The 17,214-nt window shown below is 40.5% G+C and overlaps 1 protein-coding gene across 4 annotated transcripts in view; it reads right to left on the bottom strand.

Moving 5' to 3' along the window:
• PAK5 (p21 (RAC1) activated kinase 5) overlaps positions 1 to 17,214 on the bottom strand; it is a 121,094-nt gene that overhangs the window by 3,558 nt on the left and 100,322 nt on the right. For all 4 annotated transcript variants that reach the window (XR_015795033.1, XM_088134600.1, XM_088134602.1 and 1 more), the window contains 5 exons: positions 16,083 to 16,577; positions 12,976 to 13,109; positions 6,947 to 7,073; positions 3,186 to 3,311; positions 331 to 465 (listed from right to left, as the gene is read on the bottom strand). Coding sequence is in view for 3 of the 4 variants with exons in the window: in XM_088134600.1 (XP_087990726.1) it covers positions 331 to 465; positions 3,186 to 3,311; positions 6,947 to 7,073; positions 12,976 to 13,109; positions 16,083 to 16,577 (1,017 nt within the window). In the remaining variant the exon portion in view is untranslated. The remainder of the gene's footprint in view (positions 1 to 330; positions 466 to 3,185; positions 3,312 to 6,946; positions 7,074 to 12,975; positions 13,110 to 16,082; positions 16,578 to 17,214) is intronic.

The following is a 17,214-nucleotide window of genomic DNA, read 5'->3' as shown; positions in this document are numbered from 1 at the left end:
AAATGCAGACAACCTATTGAAATATAAATTAATGCAGAGATTAAAGTCACAATCTAAGAGTGTTCAGTGAGTTTAAGCCTATCCTTAGACAGCTAAATGGGCTAATAATCTTGTGTATGGGCAGAAAGAAAACTTGCACCATCTCATCCTGTTTGCTTGAAACAGTCTTCCTGGTTGTCTACATGTTGATGTACTTCTTGGAATATAAACAGTGAGTTTGGGGTTATGTGCAGTTCTGGGGCCTCAGGTTATCCCCATTTATTTCAGGCTACTAAGACACTGCAGGAGAATGATGAGCGCAAGACTCAAAGGAAACATGAGCATTCCCACCTTGTGTAGATCCTTCACTCTTGGTGGTACGTTGTCTCGGATTCTGCGCATGGCCTGGAGAGGTGGCTCATTGAAATAAGGTGGCTCCCCGTCTATCATTTCTATCACCATGATGCCAAGAGACCAGATGTCCACCTGCAAGATAGATCTGATTACAGTGCAAAGAAGCTGCATGAAATTTACCTTTTATAGATGCTTAATCCTCCTTATCACTTTGCCCTATTCATTTTCTTTAAAAAGAGGTCATTTATGGTTGGCATTGCAGGGCTTTGTCCTGAGGAGCTGGTGACGCACATCTAATTTCAAGTTGGCCGCACACTTAATTTCAGTAGGTAACACTGCCCTGTTTTTCATCTATAAGCATTTTCTACTAATACATTATCTCAAAAATCCTGTTTGGGTGAGTTTTACTATAAAAATAAACTTACCCTGTTACTAATTATCCTCACCTCTCAAAAGTCCACGTGATTGGTGTTGGAAGTCGTTCTCTGGTAACAGAGACCAACACCAGTTTAGATGGAGCATAATTAGCAGGACCCCCAGATTTCAGCTGCAAAGATCCAGGCAATCATTCGATACAGAAAATAGTAACTCCTTGCTGCTACCTAGAAGTTAGGTACGTTTGCAGCCCAAGTCAGAGAGCCCTACTAATTAGAATATTTCATTGGCTGCACCTCTTAGGGCAGCCTGGCTGTTCTAAAGAACTAATGACTCACCACAAAGGATTTAGAAGAGGTTTTTCAAATTATGTTCAGCCCAACAATACTGGGATCTTCATAAAGTGCATCAACAAAGGAATTCAAGAACTCAACCCTCCCCATCAAATCAAACTACCATACAAATTATTTAATGAGAACAGCAGTGATGGACAACTCTCAATGAACCATGGAGAGTATGATTAATTGCTTTCTGTATGCTGCTCTTACTGAGAGTGGGTCAGATCTAGAGTTAGTTGTATGTAAAATACCACATGAAACTAAAGTTGAAGTTAATTATAGGCACTTGCAATTTCTATTTTTTAATGTAGGCACTATTCCCAGCGGATACAGTATAAAATACAATGGAAAATAATAGTCTATGAGTCTCTTTTGCAATGAATTTCATGTATCGGTGATCACAGTTGTGGAACACTGAAGTGATGGCACAGATCATGAGTTCACACAATACTCTCTTTGTGGCAAGCCTGAAATGAGCCCTGACATCCCGAAACTATTCATAAGGACTAATTACATCAGCTGTTTTGAGGACTCAGAAGGGGCCCAAAAATGTAGCACAGAAAAAAATGGAAATGGGCTCACTACAACTGTTCTTATAAATAATAATCTCTACCAGATTCTGCCCTCCTTCAACAATCACCTGAAAGCAGACATTACATCAAGTTGCAGCAGAGAGCCACTTCCTATCCTAGAAAACCAGGATATTCAGCTTTTTCTTTCTCTGAGGGTTATCATTTCAGTTGTTCATTTTAAGAACTGCTGTGCAGTTTTGAGAGCTATTTGCTTGAGTCACTGCTTCTCTCATGCTCCCTTTCTTCTTTTGCATGATGTTCAGATAGTGACTGTGTTCATACAACATGCAGACCGTAGTCACTTAAAGACCTAGCAAATGCATTCATACATCAAGCTAAGTAAACCTGGTGAGCATGATGTTTAGGGTTTGTGTGCATAAATGTGTATGTGCAAATCAAGCCACCTTGTTTATTTATGGTTCAATGTATTGTATGAAGCTAGGAAATGATTAATTCAGTAACCAAGTTAAGTGTATTGTGTGAACAGAGGGACAACCTTACTTTTTATCAGTGCTATGGAAACAAGACACTTTTTCTTTTCTTTTTTTTTATTTATTTGTAGCATTTATATGGCTACTCAGTTCAAACAATATGATTCTGGATGGTGTACAATAAACCAAAACACAAAATTAACAATTACTAGCAAAAAACAAGAAGAAATTATTAATTGCCAATGCTCAAATTTGTTGTACTTCTTTGGACAGGAACTCCAATCATCCTGACCTATGCCCAAGGAAAGAGTCAGGTTTTCACTGCCTTTCTTGTGGAGTAGTAATGTTATATGTTAGATAACATCTGTGTCCCTGCATTCTGGACTAACTGTAACTTCCAGATGGTCTTCAAAAGCAGTCCCATTTCAGTAATCCAGCTAGGAGATGACCCCCAAATCGCATAGTGGGTCTGATTGGGATAGTGCAACCTTGTCCAGAACATCTCCAGTCCCAGGATCCAGGGGACCCAAAACCTACAGCCACTTGGTGTTGGTAGGGTTGAACAAAAGCCTGCTGTTCCCCATCCAGATCTCCACAACTTCCAGACATTGGGACAGAACCTTGACAGCCTCACTTGATTGGCCAGTGGCAGAGATACATAACTGAGTATCATCAATATAGTGAAGATACTATACCCCAAGTTGATAGATGACCTTCCCCAGTGGCTTCAGGTAGATGCTTAAAACAGGCAAGGAGAGGGTAGAGCCCTGAGGCACCCCGCAAAGCAGTTCTGGACCAATCCCTCCCAAACAACACTGACTGGAGCCAGCCCTGGAGGGAGGAAGCCCCCTGAGCCAATCCAGAAAGATACCATGGTTGATGGCATTGAAGGTCACCAAGAGGTCAAAGAGGGCCAGGAGGGATGCACTTCCTCCATCTTGAGCCTACCAAGGGTCATTGAGTAATCATATCCATCTCAGTACTATATCCCAGTCTGAATCCAGACTGGAAGAAATATGACATTTAAGTTGAAATGCTTTAAATAAATAAATATTTAAAAGGAGATAATTGTTTTCCAAATTAAAAAAACCCAAAAACTATGTTGCTGAATGGAGCGAGATTGTCACTTTACTCACCTCAGTTCCATAAGGCAGTCTTGAAATCACTTCAGGTGCCATCCAATATGGGGTTCCAACAAGCGATTTCCTTTTTGGAACATCTTTTGAAACTTGGGCACAGAATCCAAAATCTGACAGTTTTATCTGAACAAATCATAATACATAATGCATTGCAAAATTAATCAAGCGGGCAGTATTATTCACATTCGTTGACCAGATGTCCATAATTTGGACTGTACAATATATTCAAATGGGGAGCCTTTTTCCAATGTAGGGCAGAAACTTTATATCAGTTGGAGTCTTTGGCCAATGGTAGATACATCTGCCATTGGTAATGGATGGAGCAAAAGTATCAACTTGGAGGAATTTTCAATGTGGGAAAGAGCACTCTTTCCTCCTCTCTCTGTGGTACCTCCACCAAGCAGAATAGGAAGCAGTTGCCAGAAGAATATTTCAGGGAACAAAAGTAGTGAGATATCCAAAGAGCTGTATACTATTAAGGGCCAAATGGAATTAGATGAAGTTTATGAAGGTTGTTGGGGAGTAGGTTCCCCACCCAATTAATCACAAATCTCTACTTGAAATTATAAACAGTTATATCAACAGCTCATTTTCTATGATTTCAATAATTTCTGGCTGATGATAAACTTCATTGTTTGTCAGCTGATCACAAAAAAAGCATTGTCTTGCACACCTCTCATTTTCTCTTATCAAGGGACCTTTCCTTTTTCTCTAGTTTGTGGAAAGAATGATTTTGACTGGGATGTTGTCTGCTGCCCCTCTTCACGCATAAGTTCTTTAAATTGCTTGTTCCTAGAATTAGTAGTTCTGATAGTAGAACTGTCTCACAAAATTCAGGAAAATGCTAAGATCACCTTATAACTGCCTTTTGGTTTGCAAATTGAGTCAAGAAACATGAATTAAGTAAATTTGCATTAGAACAAAACTGAATAAATAGTTGTTTATTTGTTTTACCTGGTACTAGCTTCAACCAACTCTCAAGAGTTTATAGTAATAAAATCAAGAGGATAAGAACTCAACTGTCTCTAAGTAGCAATATAAAAGTATATGCGGGATTTCTTCAATATCTTGTATTCTTTGTTGGGAGGAAGGGGGAGGGGAGGGCTTTAAATTGCACTAATCAATGTTACACATTTGCTTAGTGGAACCACAATGTACCTGATCAAAACGTTCTCTTTATCAACTCATGGCAAAAACAATTGTCCTAACATACATCAAGACCCCTTCCTGTGCCTGCAGCAAAATAATCATGGGCTAACGATTAAGCCTTGAGTCCTGGGACTGAAGTGGATTGGATCACATTAGCAGCTCATCTATCACGTCAGGATGCAGTTGGAGATCCAGAATAGGGAGCTATCAAAATAATTAATAAGGAAGCTTTCTAAACGTGTGCATGATGGTGGCTCACATTTTACTTGTGGCCCTGTTTATCTTATTTTGGCATTATTTTTCATCAAGGACCTCTCATCTTTCTTTCCTGCTTCTTAATTCAACATCAGTCAAATAAAAATTAGAAATGATTGTTACTATTTATAAAACCATAGCCCGGCCAACCATGGCATAAACAAAGGTTCTTTTTATATCATGAAAGGGAGACAAAACAATGGATATTTTCGAATGCCAGATCAATTTCCCTTTATGGGGGAGCAGAGGAAGCTTTTGCCCATTTTCTGCATCTTGAAATATATAAAAGATGGCTTTAGAGAGGAGGGGGCGGGAGAATCAGATGATTATACAACTGTTCATGACAAAATGAGCACCGCAGACAATGAGCATAATGAGGCATTGTATGCATATTATTAAGCAAAGATCAGGAGAAACAAGCCAAAAAGCATTCAAAATGATGGTCCTGATATTCTCTTCTTTTTGAAGCAGGTCTAATATCCCCCCTGAATATAAGCAATTTGCAAATCAGGATAGATGAATCTGTCCATTTTGATTTCACTCAGTTTCTATTTTATTTTATTGCATTATTTTCTTTGGCGGGGCACTGGTTTCAGTACATTTCGGCAACACTTAGCAAATGTTGCAAAAATAATGAAGTCTGTATGAAAACGTGCACGCATGTTTATAAGCATGTCTCTTAATTTGTGTGTCTTTGTCTTGATTTTTCTTAGTTTTTACACACTCAGTGTTTCTTAACGTCATTTGTTTCCCTGTGTCCTTTTCCCTAAAATATACTTTTCTGTACAGGCTACTCTGTGATAAGCACATTTGTGTTTTTTTTTAGTTGAGGCCCCAGTGCAACATTCGAAAAAGTGTCGATTTTAGGATTTTGATTCACAGATTGATTTGGCCAGAGGTATGAATCGGATCAGTTCGGGTATAAATTCAGGCTGAGCAATTTTTTCCTCCGTGTCTCTTGGTAAATGATGAAGCCTGCAGGCAAGTGGTATACATTTTATGGACAGGTTGTTATTCGCCTCTGTAGGTTGTTAACATTTTACTGAAGTCAGCTGAATTTTGGCAAAGCTAACTGTACACAGCATCATTGCTCTCCGTGCAGAAAAAGAACTACAGTATTTGATGAGAATTGTGCTCTGTTGAAGGCTAATGCCATCACCACATCTTGGGCATCAGTTTTCCTAGCCTAAACGGTCAGAGAAGGGCCACTGCTATCTTTATGACTGTAGATCTGTCACTAGATTTGTTGACTAGCCTTCCATAGCCATTCATGCTAACATGAGACTGCAATTTCCCAAAGGAGACTGCAATTTCCCAAATTTAAATTCCTATCAGGGAAGTGTTGCATTTATTTAATACATTTGGATTCTATTAAGTTTATATTTTTGTAGCATGTTAAAAAGCTATTAGATAATAGAGTTAATCCTTTTTAATTAGGTAATAATCATTTTTAATTACTAAGCAAATACATGTTTGAAATGTCAGAAATACCTGCAGAACCTTATGTTGTTGTGTAGAACTATGAGCAAATTTCATTTTTTCTGAAATACTTAAGAGTCTAGCCTGGTGTTCCAAACGGTTCCTTTACACAGTCACTGAAATGGCGAATCTATATCTGTTTGCTTGCATGTGTGAGACATACCATTGTATACATTTATCTTTCCATGCTTTGGATCAAGGTAAACTGAAATGTGTTTGCTGTAGATTGTGTTGATCTTAATCCTACCAATAATACAATGCTTTTTCATTGTTTACATGGATAATTGCCTGGAGGTGGTTACAGAGGCGATGAAAAAAAATCGCCTTCAAACATGTGATGACCCAATAACTCATTTCCTAACTTCCAAGTGTAGGAAGTTTAGTGACTCAATTCACAAACTCACACTCATGAAAGCTGTGTGAGTGTGAACAACTGTGTGAACAACTTCAAAATCTATAGAAGTTCTTGAGTCTATACTGTAGTTTTATAATTTCTTCTAAAACATTTCATGTTAACTTTTCTCCAGCAATCAGTAGAGGAGGCTTGAAAGTCAAACTACTGCAGGTGATGTTCTGTTGATGCTTTTCAGGTGTCTTTTACTGGCCCAACCCTTCCACAAAAGCCACAGGGACCTCTTGAATGCTAACCCAGTAAATGAATATAATCCATTGCATACTGAATGGCTTTCTCTTTGTGCGTGGGATCAGTGTCAATTCTGGCTGATATTTTGAGAGATGATTTCCACCCAGCTCTTTGTAGTCATGTTAAGTTTGTTCATTATCCATTTTTTGTCATCCCAATTAAAATCCCAATCCATTTTTTTATGGTCCCAATTAAAAAAAAAACAAGGCCCAGGAAAATGACAAATACTTACTCGCCCATCACTAGTGAGGAGTATAGAGTCACTCTTTATATCCCTGTGAATAACTCCTTGATTGTGAAGGTAGGACAATGCTCTTAGGACAGACAGACACACAGTAGCAATCTGTTCTTCATTCATTCTGGAATTTGGCAGGCAATATAGGAAAAGAAATGTTGCCATATGATTACTGCTGGGGATATTTTTCCCAAAACATTATTACAAAAGATAATATTAACTAAAAATATTTTGAAAGTTTCAAAACAAATAGCAAAAACTAAATAACTCAACCAACTTTTTTTTTCCTGATATTTTACAGACTGGAAGTGCATTATTACTGTTTTCACAAAGCCTATTTATATACTCATAAGCATACAGAAGATGGTGAAAGAAAGATGTAAAAAGATATATGTTCATGTACACTAATAATATTTAGGGAACTCTGCAGAAGACATATACATTTTTGAAAGCAGGTCTTCATTTACCTTCTGAGGATAAGGTCCTTCTTTGTCAAGCTCAGTCCAAGAACAACAGGGAAACAGTTCATCCAAATTCAGTTGTTTTATTGCTTACACCATATAGACAGAATCTTGCCAGACTAAATCTGTGCTACTGCAACTAGTGGATATACCCTGGGAGTGGCTATTCTAAATCTCTTATGCTTCCCACGCTCCTGCTCTGGACTGTGCTGTCTCTTGTCTCTCTGCCCTTCCTAGAATGTGCCCCCTCCTTCCTGAGAACCTTGCTCTCTATTGAAATTCACCACATCCCCCCCCCTCCACTTCGTAGATATATTCCATCACATTCTTAGATTAAAGCTTACAGAATGGTTCTAATCTTTTTGGATGACTGTCTAACAGAGCTATCCTTCTACCAGTGGAAAGAAAGTCCACTAATAGAAGGGGAGCTATGCCTGCCTAGGATGTCTCCAAGATGGGGACAGAATGCAGCTCCATAAAAACATGTTCCCACTTCCAGAAGACATCCAAATGGGCCATTCTTGGAGTTGGGTACAGGCAACTTTAGACTTACTTGATTCTAAGTCCTTCTCTTAAGAATGGCCTAGATCGTATCCCTCTCTCCCTGTGTCACATAGTCCCCAAGGGAGGGAGGGAATTTCCATAAAATCTGCAAAAACTGACTCTCTTTTCCTGTCCTGTTCTATACCATCCTCTACTCATCCTCCACTCCCAGTTCAGATTCACTTAGAAAGGATTACATGGTCATCTGATTCAAATATAATTAATTAAGGGTGTGGACTGGGATTTCCATCAATTATTATATGAAGTTGAACTTCCACCAGTTAGGATTACTCAATTAAGTCTTACTAGGTATTTGCTTGAGCCACATTCACATGGCAGAAAAATATCCTAACTTCAGACTTATTTTAGACAGCATTAGCTGCTACATAAACTGGAACACAGTCAGCATTTAGTTTTGCACTTGGCTGAATCTTGTGATCCTCTTTGAGCAAAAAATGAGCACAAAAATAGCATAGAAGAAGGCATACAGTATGTTAGGTGGAAATACTTGCAAAAATGTATGTATTACAGAAAATGGTGTACAAAATGTATTTAAATTTTCCTGCACATGAAGTTATGTCAGAGCAAACAGATTGGCCACTCATACTTGGGACATATGAAGTTGCCTAATACCATTATCCTGTCTAACAAAGCAGGGTCAGCTTTGGCTGGAAGAGATTTTCCAGGGGTTGGGAAAGGTCTTGCCCATTACCTGGTATCATAAAAGAAACTGAACTTGGGACCTTCCAAATACACACCTACTTCTTCTGTAACAAACCGTCTAGTTGGATGGGGCTCCTGAGAACTTGTTGGTCTTTCCTTCTCTCACCTGCACATGCAAACTTACTGAGATGAATGACTGAAGGGAGCCCACGGAGACAAAGCTGGCCTGGCAGATGCAGCAGTTCTCCCATCTTTGAGCTTGAGGTCACAAGAGCTTGAGGTCACAAGGACCCTGCACCCATAAAAATGGTATGGAGAGTAGACCATGCCCAATTGGAGCATAAGCAGTTAGAGACTCCCAATGGCACCCAAGTGGGAATGGTTCATCATCTAATGCAAGTCAGTTCATGAAAAGCCCACCAATAAGATTAACATTTCACCTCCCAGCAACATGCTGCTTATGTAAAAGTTGCAAACACTTTGATCAGTTCTTCCAGGAAGGTCCTATAATGTTCAAACAGTGATTAAGGAGGGCATCTAATGAATCCAACCCTAATGACAGCATTTAAGGAAGAGTTTTCTGCAAACATCTGTTTGCAATTATACGCCTGCCAAAATATTGGCCTGGTGACTAACATTTCAGAAAATAGCCCTTAATGAAAGCAATGGGAATTTGTAATATGTGGGCTGAAACCAATCTTAAAAATAACCCTGGTTCCACAAATAAAAGTCATAAAGCAAATGAGAGAATGCCCCCATTTTTAGAACAAAACAATTTGCTCTTCAAAACTCAGTATGCAAACTTCCAAATTAAACAAAACTCTTTCTTAGGCCAGGTGTTCAAAGGACCCTAAGGCAGAATTCCCACATCTTTATAAAGATTTTAAATAGTATGAAAGCTAACAGATTAATTAATTAAATACTGTACAAAAAAGAAAATATCAGAAAGAGCATTCTGGACAATCTGTAGGCTTGGGCCTAATTTTAACAGCCCTCTGTTAAGTTTAGACCTAGTTAGGTTTAGATCTATTCCTCTGCATGGCAATGGAGAGAGACAAAAGCAGAGAATGAAAAGATTGTCAGAATAAGCAAATTGGGGGGGGGGGGTGAGAGGCCAAGATGCCATAAAGTGAGAGACTGCATAGCCCCACCATTTTGATTAAACCTCAACCATCAATGCCATAGAGCTCCCTACAGATGACTCCTGAAGGTCTGCAGTCCTCAGCTGTTCATCCTGCTTTGTATGACTGAGAAACACACAATTTTGTCTACCAAGTGTTTACTGCTTTGATTGCAGAGCTCTGTGAAATGAGGAATGTCTGCCTGGTTTTCTCTAAGCATGCAAAGATAGGAAGATGATCCCTGACTTGGAGCAGTGCATGCCCATTTATAGGACAGTGTCCATTAAATGTGTTTAGCAGGACTGGGCAAGCTCAGGCTTCATGACAGCGGGTGGGGACAGAGCTAAAGATGGGAGAACTTCTCTTCTCACAACCCATACTCTCTTACATGTATACTCCAGACACAGTGTATTCATAGGAATCCATACACATCTCTCCTATGCACACTTCCCATTCAGACATAGGATTTGTGCTTCTCTGTGCCCTGAGAACCCTGTTGCTTCTTACCTACATATAAGGAGGAATATGAAGCCATCTGGTTCCAGTCTTTGTCTCTTCCTCCATGGCAAAATCAGATCTTTGAGCGCATTGAGAAAGGGGAGCCTCTTAGGCTGATGGGGAGCCCCTCTGGGCTGAATAAAGAAATGGAGCCAAAGGGCACCAAGACTTTCAAAAGCAACGCCTGTTTACTTCTGAGCAAAGAATATTTATACTTGGGTGGGAAAGTAAATGTCCATACTTTAGGCTGATCCTCTAACTATCACTAATTCAGTTTCATTTACACCATCACGGAGGCAACAAACATATCCTATCGGTCATAGGTAAAACATCTTGAAGATTATCTTACAAATTGCAGCTGGGTTATTTTATGCTGAAAAGCATTCAGTATACTTGATGGAAAATCACAGACTGATTTTGAGCTGTTTACGTATTCAGCTTACATTTTTCAACTGGGACATTTTTAAGGGAGGGTGAGTATAAGCGCTTTCCCCCAATTTCAATTGTAATGTTTCAGACCATGTCTAGATCTGAGGACAGCACAAGCCCTACGCAGGCATTCCGAGAACACGTGTAAGCATAAAGTGGGAACAATATTTGGGGTGACTGAACTTGTTCTGCTATGGCAGATCAAGTACAATGCCAGCTCTGGGTCTGGTCTTCCTACAAAAGGAGTTTTAGGCAAGTTCACTGGAACATACTTTAAGTTCTCCCTGCAGTCAGGAACCCAGCCATTGATCATTCCTGATAGAGAGGCCTACAAGCAGGTTCCCTTTCCCACTCAAAACCGAGAATTGTGTGGGGGTGGGGGTAGAGGGCCTGATTTACCCTACACACTCACATGTATAGCTGCCCAGTCCTGTTGGGCTTTCCTGTTTCCACCTGGCCTTTAAACTTTCCTAGCCTGAGAATAGGATTGATTTCAAAATGGAAAATCTAGGGCAGGTGTCAAGCTAAACTACAGTGACCTTACATCTTTTATTATGAAGGACAGTCCTTTATTTCAGAAAGCTGTCCTTTAGATTTATTTACTTTAATTATTTATTTTCTTGGTTTTGCTCTTGAATTTTCCTTTGTAAAGCAAAGTTATAAACATAAACAATTAATTTTTTTAAAAAACTTATGAACCTCTTTCAGATTGGCCCCTTTTTGAGATTTGTCCTTTATTTCTTCCAGGAAAACATGGTCACTGTAAGCTCGACAGTATTTTGTTAGGGAAAGAAAGAGACCATCTAAAAAAGTGGAAACTGTTTTAGTTAATTACTGGGATATAGGTATGTTATGAAACATACAGGAAGTTTGTACATTATGCCTTTAAACCTCTAAAGCATGCCAAGGAGCTTCATTTATGCATTTAGCAGCAGATTACATTGTTGCTGTTGTTGTTATTATTCAACAGAGAAAAGGCTGGGCTTGAGAAAGATTCAGGATAATTTCCCGCAGGAGAAGAATGCATCTACAGTAGTCCCCAGTTTAAGAACAAGTTCCGTTCCCAAGGTCTGTCCTTCAGTCAAATGTGTACGTAAGCCGGAACAGTACTATTGTATAATACTGTATAAGTAGTATTGTGTAATTAACTTAAACCATTGTGTATCTAACTCGAATTTTGCTACAATAGGCTCCGTTCTTAACTATGGGTCATCCTTAAACCGGGCATTCTTAACCCGGGGACTACCTGTACTCTGGAAATTAAACCTGTCAGATGAGCATACACCTCTCCTTCATTATGTTACAGTTTTATCCATCAATATTGGTACAAATTACATTTAGCAACTTCCAAGGTTGCCATAGAAACAATCAAGGGAATCAATGTAAATAAGCAAAATGGGAGATGCCCAAGTCTGGACTTCTCTTCCTCCTCTTCCTTTGTTCCCGTTGTTGCAGAGGATGAAAGAATGAATGAAAGGGGCTCTTTTTGCCCTGCCTTCAGAGAATCCCCTCTGCACGAGAGGTCAGTGGGGATTCAGAGGCTCCTGCAAGACTCTCCCTGGGGGCGTTCCATTCCTTTCAGCAGACAGACCTCATCTGTTTCAGCTCCCTCATCTTACAGATAGGTGTGAGACTAGGCCGAAGCTGCCGTAACCTAAAGATGAAGCAGGCACGTAAGCAGAGAGGACAAAGGCCAGGAATCTTATCTATGAGATCCCTTCAGGGAGGTAGATAGGAAGGAAGCAAGTCTTAAGGAAAAAACAAAGGACCTGAACCAGAAAGAGGAAGTTGGGCCTGAGCACATGGAAGCCCTCACCCCAATCCCATCAACTTGTCCTTTTGGGGATAAAAGGGGTCCCAAAGCCCGCCCACTCTGATTCGTCTTGGTCATCTGAGTCATCCAGACTTGGCAGCTTCCGTCCCTCTAGCTAGTGCCTGGCAGCCTAGTTGGGAAGGACGTGGGTAAGTGTGTGTGTGTGTATGAGGAAGAGCAAATATACCTTGCAACCAGTAAAGTTTTGCTGTTACTTTAAATTCACTGGGTCTCCGTGTATTACAAAGAACCTCTTGTGCCTCAGTGTTCGGTTGGAAGTGATTTGTGTGTATCCCCAATTATTTCCCCGCTGTTGACCAGGGCTGTGTGTCTGTCTGCTCCAGCCGCACCTATCTGGAAAACCCAGGTAGAAAGCAAGATCCGCGTGCCTCAACAGGCTGTGTGTAACATAGGGCACTGGCAATAGTGCCTTGGCAGTGGTTCTCTGCAAAAGATCAGGTGGCTAGAAGGCAGGACCTGCACACAGAAGAAGCTTACCGTGTGTGAGTCACTATATCTGTCAAAGCACCACCTTCCAGAAACTCCATCACAACCCACAGCTCATCTCCCACCAGGTAACTGTTGTACATGTCGACCACATTTTCATGGTGATAGTCTCTCATGATAACAACCTAGAAGAAGAGCAAAAGCCACCAATGCATCACTGTAGAGGGACTTCTTTCCTTTCCTCCTAATTTATGCCAAATGAGAGAGAATGTTCAATCCTGTCATTCATATTTGGATGCTAATTCTCAGTAGAATAATACTGAACTCAAACTGGCTAGAAATGAGACTCTTGAGTGGAAATGAGCTTAGGGAGACGTGTTGCTGGGTCCTTCCCTTCCTCTATAAATAGAAGTCAATATCAATCTGGTAAAAACAAGGTGTAGGGGTTCCCCTACCTGTCAGGTTGTGTAAAACTGGAATTTAGGACAGGCATGATCACTCATGCAGGAAAAGGAAAACTGGGGAAGCAGCCTGGTCAACAGCTATGGATGATAATGGGACCTTTACATCTGTTGGCCAAATGAGCAGGAATAACTTGCTGCACCTGATCCTCTTGTGTTTGAACAAGTGGGCTTTGGGAAGAAGGTTGGCCTATATTAGTGTTTGGCAATGCACAGCACTGTTCTGCTGAACAAGCTGATCTTATCTCAGCACACACTACAACCATGACAATCCTGTGTTGTGATGCCAACAACGATCTTCTGTTAGTCCTGCAACACAGGCACGCTTTGGAAGAGATGTTCAGAGGAAGGATGCTGCTCAGGGCCCAGCAAACAATTCACTTGCAAAGGGTCCTACTGGGGCACAGATGTCCTTCAGGTAGGTCTGAAACCCTGGAGAGTTCAGTACAGCAGTTCACTAATGATGGTTCCATCTGCGTGGGCACCTCTCCAAGAGAAAGAACTGAAGGTTTCCATGGGGGAAAATGGCACAACTGTAGCTAGTTTTCAGCTCTGAAAATGGCAGCTACAACCGAAGTCAGATCTATGGGTAGGAGGCATCAGGGCTGGGCAGATCTTTGAGGGAGTGTTTTGGGTCATCAAACAGCTGATGCCAACTAAAATTTGCATCCCAAATTCCAGGATTTTTTTTTTTTTTTTAGTTTAATGTAAATCATGGTTAGTTGTAATTTCATTTGTCCAGTTTGGATATCATGCAAACTGTTGCTACTTTAAACCAGAAATAGGAAGAGAACATGGGCGCGCTTCAGGAGAGAACAAAGGAGGATGTACTTCATAGTTAGAACTAGGAAAATTATGTTCATTAGGAACATTCCAAGCTCCAAATAGCCATTTCAAGTGTTCCAAGAATTTTGTCCTGATCTCAGAAAAAAATACAAAAAAACAAAGTCTTTTCAAGCAATGCTGCTTTTCAAGTCACATAAACGGTATGTTGCTTTCTGGATTGTGACTAGCGTGGCTTCTTTTCAAATTCTTCCCGCAATAGCAATTTTTTAAAACACATGTTTTTCTGCTGCCTTTGTTTGTTGAATGCTGCTGTCTGAGAAATTGCCAAATGCAGAATTGCACGTATGCATTAGGAAGAAAAAAAGTCACAACCTTGTAACCACATTAATGCTGTTGAATGTTGACGGGTTCTGTTGATATGACCACATAACACTTCCTCTCTGTCTGTTCAGAAGGCTCCAGATCTGATGCTATTGTTGAGTTATTGAATGGGTATGAATGGTACAGACAACTGCTTTCGGTAGGTAAGCTCTTTATACAATTTGCAGCTGTATCTATATCTGAATCTTTATCAGTTTTGAAAAGCTGAGCCTAAATATGTAAAGTAAGAAATCACAGCAGTATGTTCCAGCTGGCCAGACCAGGGCATGTTATTGCCTTCTATATATGTGATCATCCTTTCCTTCCAACCCCAGCATATAATGCGTTTGCTGTGATATTGTGTGAAGCTAAAGAATCCTGGATAGTACTAATTAGAGTTCATGTTTATTCTTCTGTGCTCAGCCAATAGGAAAAACAAAAACAAAACAGAGTAATTATTATGCTAGAAATCTTAAACATTCAGATGCCCGCTAAAACCAGGGTGGGAAATTAAGCTCTATCCCTATCTGAGCTGAAACTGATACTTCAACTTACTTGACTTATTTCACTAATATAAATCAATGTCATCGGTATGATTAATCCTTCTCTACTTAATAAGATCCCATTCTGTCACACGGAGAATTACACTTCCATGGCAAGTGCCTGGCTTTTCGTTTTAAACTATATTCCTGAAGGTATCAAGTTTACATTTTGGTCTAGTTACTAGAACGAATGGATGGAGTCTGCTCTGAGGGTGTGGGCCAATTCAAAACAAGATAAAGACATAACTTTATTTATGCATTTAATGGATCTTGAGTTAAAGTGAGAATATGCCCGTCTTCTGGGATATTTTAAAATCTCAATTTTTATCACTGCTTTTCAAAGCAATTAATATGATTCTCCCCATTCCTATTTTATTCCCACTGTCAGGGTTCACCCAAACCAAAAACCTTTTGTTACCAGAATCAAAAGCAAGCTTCTGACCCACTGTTCGTCATGTAGGAAATTGACTGGATTGTCTGCTGAATTGTAGTTTAATGCTAATCATGGGACAATGTCGTGAATTGAATCTGAAAGCAGTTGGCTGGGTTAAGGGAGCTAACTTTAAAAAGTTCATTTTTTCCAGCTTCCCACACCTGCCACCAACAGTTCATTTCCCCACTAGCAACTTACAGCATCTTCTTAAGCCACCCAATCATTGTGCTGAAGTAACAGTAACGAGGACAGCTTTTGTACCCCATCAGCGATGGCTGGGTGATGCTACAAAGATGCTATATGTCATTGGTGGGGAAAGGGCCCAAGGCTCTGCCTTATGGAAGGGCTGGCCCTGTTCCCCAAAACTCTGCACGGAAAGTGAGGTTGAGAGATAGTGACTGACCAGGGAACTTTGCACCTGAGTGAAAAAAAGTGAGCCCAGGTTTCCTGGTTTATACTTAACAGTCTAACCAGTATATAGCATTAACACCTCTCCATTGAGAGCCCTCAGATTAAGACATGTGGAAAGAAATCAAGGGCATGAAAGAACCTTCTTATGGTTCCAAAAGGACCTACCTCATTGAAGAGCAATTCCCTTCTCTGCTGTTTCCTGAGATCCATCTTTTTCACAGCCACTTGCCTCCCAGTATGCTTCTCTGTGGCGATGCAAACAATACCAGTGGAGCCTTCCCCAATTTTGATAAAGTTGTCCAAGTATTCTCGAGGATCCCCAGGGCTCACCACCAGTTGCAAAGCTGCTCGGAACTGCTCGTGTGATACTCTTGACGGTTGCTGATCTGAGGATGATCCCCAACTTGGTGGAGGATAAGTACTTGAAGTGATGCTGGGGGAGCTTGGGTAAGAAGCTGTGGAAGTATAATGTGAGCTCGGCTGCAGAGAAGGCTGGTGGTTAAAGTGAGAGAATTTGTGATAGATGGCTGAGTACTGATAGCCACTGCCTGAATAAGTGGCTTTGCACTGACTCTGAGGTAGCTTTGTTGGGCCTCGCGGATAAGTGTCTGATCCAGAGAGGGGTGGACTTACTACCATCTGTGCTCGATCATAATCCAGCTGTGGAAAGAGGCACATCAAAAAGTTAACTTTGTTTTTGGTACAATCATGTGTTCCTGAGCTAAGGAGGGGATGCAAATATTTGCTCTTCTAATTTTTCTCTTAAATTGTGTCACCATCGTTGATAAGGGACATCAGACTGCCTAGTAGTTGCCTAGATCCCTCTAGAATGACGTGCTGGTGCTAAAGGTATCTTGTTCAATTAGCACAATGTTGCCCCTTTACAGAAAGGCTTTCTTGCTGTCTTCTCAAGCAGGGCAGAAGACATGGCTCAAGGGTTAGGAGACATGCAACTGACCCCAACAGAACTGGCTTTCAAAGCAGGAATCCAAATCTTCTGATTGCCAAATCTAGGCAGCCTGCAAGCAATTGTCTTTTAGGTGTCATGGCCCACCAATATAACAAATGGTTTGCTTGAAGAAGATTCCAGGCCCTAAACCTAGGCTTTCTAATAAATGATATATTGTTTAATAGGGCAGAGGAAAATCCCTTGCCTCAATCTTTGGAGAGCTGCTGATAGAGCAGACAGCTCTTGTTCTGATTTTCAACAGAGCTGATTCATGTGGAAGTCCTGCCTGGTTTCTTTTCCAAGATGCATAACCTCAGACTCCAGTCAAGTCAAGGAGGTTTTCCAACT

The sequence above is a fragment of the Python bivittatus genome, unplaced genomic scaffold (assembly GCF_059951505.1).
Source record: "Python bivittatus isolate LINGU-HERP-01145 unplaced genomic scaffold, Pbiv_v1 ctg000020_np1212, whole genome shotgun sequence".
Lineage (NCBI taxonomy): Eukaryota > Metazoa > Chordata > Lepidosauria > Squamata > Pythonidae > Python > Python bivittatus.
Note: the sequence above shows the minus strand (reverse complement) of the source record. Positions and strands in the feature narration are given on the sequence as shown.